General features: G+C 38.7%; 1 protein-coding gene across 1 annotated transcript; it reads right to left on the bottom strand.

Moving 5' to 3' along the window:
- Positions 1-3,104: 3,104 nt before the first annotated feature.
- On the bottom strand, positions 3,105-4,052 carry LOC123949482 (olfactory receptor 51I2-like). The gene has a single exon (XM_046016970.1). It carries the CDS (start codon positions 4,050-4,052, stop codon positions 3,105-3,107), a length of 948 nt encoding a protein of 315 aa, XP_045872926.1.
- Between the last annotated feature and the right edge of the window lie 1,084 nt (positions 4,053-5,136).

Genomic DNA, 5,136 nt, shown 5'->3' with positions numbered 1-5,136 from the left:
GCAGATATCTTAGTCCAAGAGAAGTCCAAGAGATATCTTAGTCCAAGAGAAGAATACTAAGTATTTTTATTTCTAGAACGTGATGTGGAAAATAGCCCAGATGTTCCCAGAGAGCTTGTCACAAGTACATAAATGAGTCAAATAGTTTCAAAGTCCTTCAGATTTAAAGAAGAAAGCAAAAGTATTTATCACTGAAAGAATATTGTCCACTTATTAAGGCAATAACCTCATTTTAAGTCATATTTGTGGCAGAACCAAGATCATTAAATAGCAACAGTGTTTCAAATATATATATATATATATTTTTTTTTTTTTTTCCCACATGTTAAAGGTCAGGCACAGTGCTGGCATTCTATTGAAATTTCTATGGGCCCACTCTCCCTACAGTATGTAAGTCTGAGCAGTATAAATATGCAGGGTACATTTGTGAAAAGCTTGAAAACTTCAAGTACCATTTATTTTTTATTTACTCTGGTCATATCCATAATTCATATGGTATTTAGACCCTGAATAATATGCAAGTATTCCTACAAAATTGTTCTTTGATAAAATTATTATTTAATTTAGAATAAACATTTTAGGATATGGTAAGTCATTGAAATATAAAGAGATAGTTAGTATGTAAATAAATACAAATATAATCACTTACTAATTCATTTCTTAACTTTTGTAGGTATGTCTGGTATATTTCAGGCCCTATGTTAGAGACTGAAGAGTATAAACATGAATAAAATAAGTTCCTGGGCATAAACTGTTTACAGTCTGGGGGAGTTTGTTTACAATCTGTTTACAGTCTTACAAACTACCCAAACTAATGGATATGATTAAAGTACATTCCGAGTACAGTGGAGTCATAAAGCAGATATAAAGAGCGCTACTTAGGGCTCAAGAAAAATCTTAGATGAAATATTTATTCAGACTCTGGTTCATATTCATGATGCTTTGAAGCTAAGCACTGAATTTTGTATTTATTCTTGTTGAATCAAAATAATATGAGTAAATAAATTATATGTATCATTATATAATTCTAGAGCAGTTTATTTTACTCACTCTTCAAAACAAACATATAAGGTAGATAAATCAAAGATTGGTGTCCCATTTTTGCAGATAAGAAAATTAAGACTGAGGGACACCTGGGTGGCTCAGTGGGTTAAGCCTCTGCCTTCGGCTTGGGTCATGGTCCCAGGGTCCTGGGATTGAGCCCCTCATCGGGCTCTCTGCTCAGCAGGGAGTTTGCTTCCACCTCTCTCTCTCTGCCTACCTCTCTGCTTACTTGTGAGCTCTGTCTGTTAAATAAATAAATAGAATCTTTAAAAAAAAGAAAAGACTGAGAGATGCAGCCCCCTTACTCAAGAAGTCACTTCTCTGGATGGGTTAAGTAACCTTAATGTGGTGATGTTTTCACAATATGTACATACAGTAAATCATCATATTGTATACCTTGAGCTTATATAATATGTCAATTTTAACTATATCAATAAAGCTGGAGGAATAAAAAAAAGGGGGGGAAGATGTCATCTTTAATTTACACTTCCCTCTATAGAGAGAATTATGAGGTAGAGAGGAGAAGGAAGTGTTTCCTGACATGAGATTCTGACTTAAGAAAATGTATTATGGGGTGCCTGGGTGGCTCAGTCAGTTAAGCATCCAACTCTTGATCTCAGCTGAAGTCTTGATCTCAGGGTTGTGAGTTCAAACCCCACATCGGCCTTCATACTGGACATGGAAACTACTTTAAAAAAAGAGAATGTATTATTAGTTCTTAGGTTCATTCAGTAATTTATTCACTTATGATTTTCTTCTCTTATTCATTCATCATTATTTATTCAACCATTTTTCGCTTACTCTTTCATTATTGCTCTAGCATCATCAGACATTATCTGAATGGAGGGCCTAGAGTCTGTCTGATGTATATGGACAAAGTTGTTGACAAAATTGCTGCCTTAAGGAGCTCAGATTCCTTGAGGGGAAAGCAGATAGATATAAAAGAAGGAAAGATCATGGCAGAGAGATAAAAACAGGACTGTCAGGTTCAGTGAAGGTTGGCAGAGCCATGTGCCTACATATTTCAGGATTTCCCATGTGAAAAGAACATACCAGGAATCCTAAAGTCTAATGTTTACTACTTAAATATTGTAGCTGTTGGATTAGTCAGGGCTTTCCAGATAAACAGAACCAATAAGATGTGTCTATAAAGAGATTTATCATATTTATTATAAGGAATTGGCTCTCACAATTATAGAGACCCAGGAGAAGTGATAGTTGCAGTCCAGAGTTAAAGACCCGAAAACCAGGAAAACCAATGATTAAAGTTTCAGGCCAAGCCTAGGACCAAAGACAGAGAATACTAATGTCCATACTTAGAGACAATCAGAATGAGATTTCTTTCTTTCATACTTGGACTTTTACTTAATTCAGCATTCAATGGTTTGGATCAAGCCTACCTACACTGGTGAAGGCAATAAGCTTTACTTAATTTACCAGTTCAAATGCTAATCTCATCCAGAAACACCCTCACAGATACAGACAGAAATATTGTTTAACCAAATATCTAGAAACCTTGTGGCACAGTCAAGTTCATATGTAACATTAACTATCACTGATATCAAACTCTAAAACTTGATTTTTCAAAGAGCATGATGAGAAGAACTCTGGCTCCTGGCAGCATCAGAAACCAATCACCCAATCTAAACCTGCATACTGGTAAAGATGTGATATCTAGGCCATAATTATTCCTCTTTGCCCTGGTCTTTTTCAGAATTGTGCAGGCCTATTACCAGAAGTCCAAGTATCATGTCACCAAGCATTTTGAAGATATTTCCCTGTTCCTCCAGAAAATAATCTCACTCTGGAGTGATGTTTGACATTCTTTGGGTTATTCTTGAAAAGAGACCATTTTTCTCTGTCTAAAGGGCATTGAAATAGTTGATTTATGGATAAGATCTGAGATAGACTTGGCAGGTGTTGACCCAGTATACCAGACTACATGTTTGATCATTGATCCTACAACTTAAAGCATAGGGATTGATCCTCTCCCCCTCTGGTGTCTAAATGGTTCTAACTCCAACACCAAATTTTCCAGGGCTTCTAGCTCTTCAAGAGACTCAGGACTTAACCCTAAAGAGCATCTTGAGGAGCCTGCGACGTATCTCCTTTGTCTTAATAGAGTAAATGATAGGGTTGAGCATGGGAGGCACAAATAGGTAGAGAATAGACATGAGGATATGAACAGCATGGGGCAGGCCAGCACCAAAGCGATGTACAATGGACACGCTCACCATGGGCACATAGAAGATGAACACAGCTAGAATGTGGGACACGCATGTGTTCAGTGTCTTGAGGCGCTCCTCTCGGGAGGCGATGGCAAGCACTGATCGCAATATTAGTACATAGGAGATGAGTATGAGTGTGGAGTCCAGGCCAAAGGTAAACAGCACAATGGACAGCCCGTAGTGGCTATTGAGGGAGACATCAGTACACGCCAGCTTAGTCATATCCACGTGAAGGCAGTAGGCATGCGAGAGGACGTTCTGGGGGTGGCAGAAGGGCAGTCTGTGCAGCAGCAATGGAAAGACTAGGATGAGGGCAGAGCTTCGGAGGACAGTACACAGACCCATTGCCACAATGCGGGCACTAGTGAGCACTGTAGCATAGCGCAGGGGGTTACAGATGGCCACATAGCGATCAAAGCTCATAGCCAGAAGGATGCCAGACTCTGTCCAAGAGAAAAGGTGGATAAAAAACATTTGGGCCAAGCAGGCATTAAAGGAAATCACCCGGGCGCGGAAGCAGAGGGCAGACAGCACAGTCGGCAATGTGGAAAAGGATACTCCCAAGTCACTGACTGAAAGGAGAGACAAGAAGTAGTACATGGGCTGGTGCAAGCTTTTCTCCTCCTTAACAATGAGGAGGATCAGGGTGTTTCCCACAATGGAGACAGTGTAGAGCAAAAGGAGAGGGAAGGATAGCCAGGACTCCATGGCCTCCATTCCTGGGAAGCCCGTAAGGATAAAGGTGGGAGCATCAGAGACATTGATTCTGAAGTTACTCATGAGAAGCTGGGGATGTTTGTTATCAGCCAGTTCAACGTTTTGAAGAAATTATAACTTGTGTCTAAGACTATCGTTGTTCCTAGGAAGGAAAAACAACATAAAAGTTTATAAATTGTGATTACACATAGATTTTATTTCTAAAACACACTGGGAGGATGAGGAGAAAGTCATAAAATGCTGGCCATTGAAAGAAAGACTTCTTTCTTAGACATCTTTCAGAAAAACAGTAGATTAACTGTTCTTCAGGGTGGTTGACTAGCTCCTTAAGTCTAATCAGTAGCCCTCTGGACGCCTTCCATGTAATCATCACAGCTGTCCTCCAAACGTTTAAACTTACATAGTCATGATATTAGCTACTCCGCAACAGATGTCCACACTTACATCCAGTCTGACATATGAGGAACCACGTATCCAAAAAAGGGAAAAGAATTAGTCCAGGTCTTCTTGGAAAACAGTTACAGGGCTTGAACTAGATTTCACTGATCCAGTCTCCACCCTGAGGTGCTTACATGGTCTACAGCCCACATATCACACTGGAAGTGTCCATGCAGGACCCCTGGAAAATCAAAATATCTCAAGAGGCATCAGAGAATACTAATTAAGAGCATGGCACCAGAACACCCTGGGTTTGTGTTCCAGTGACATTAGGGAAATTTCTTAAACTCTCTTCCCCAGTTTCTTTACTTTTAATAAAGGGGTAAAAGAGAGTTGCCATATGCATGAGGATACAGCCTTATGTAAGATAGAAAGAGGGAAACAGAGAGAACTTGGACTTGAAACAGGTCCCGCCCACAGTAAGCATTATAGAAGCACTCCTATTATTGTTATTATTGAAAAGTTATTATTTTAAAAGCATGTTTAGATGGAAAGTAAATAGTACATTGTGCTTTACAAAAGCACAAAAGTCAATGAATGCATTTATATTAAATATATATTTTTTTAAAACGCTTGTTGTCACATAAAAGCTTTTGGTACAGACAAGTAGAAGTCAATTTGCAAAATCTTGAGAATTACTAAGAAAGGAAACCTGTAATGCTAAAAACATTCTTTCCACTCCTTTTTTTTCCCTATGAATTGTTAAAGA

This window comes from Meles meles, chromosome 8 (genome assembly GCF_922984935.1).
Source record: "Meles meles chromosome 8, mMelMel3.1 paternal haplotype, whole genome shotgun sequence".
Classification (NCBI taxonomy): Eukaryota; Metazoa; Chordata; class Mammalia; order Carnivora; family Mustelidae; genus Meles; species Meles meles.
The sequence above is the reverse complement of the archived record's forward strand: the minus strand, read 5'-3'. Positions and strand labels throughout refer to the sequence as shown.

What these genes read in the sequence shown, in the direction of transcription:
- LOC123949482 (XM_046016970.1), bottom strand. Translation starts at nt 4,052, where the DNA reads ATGAGTAACTTCAGAATCAATGTCTCTGATGCTCCCACCTTTATCCTT.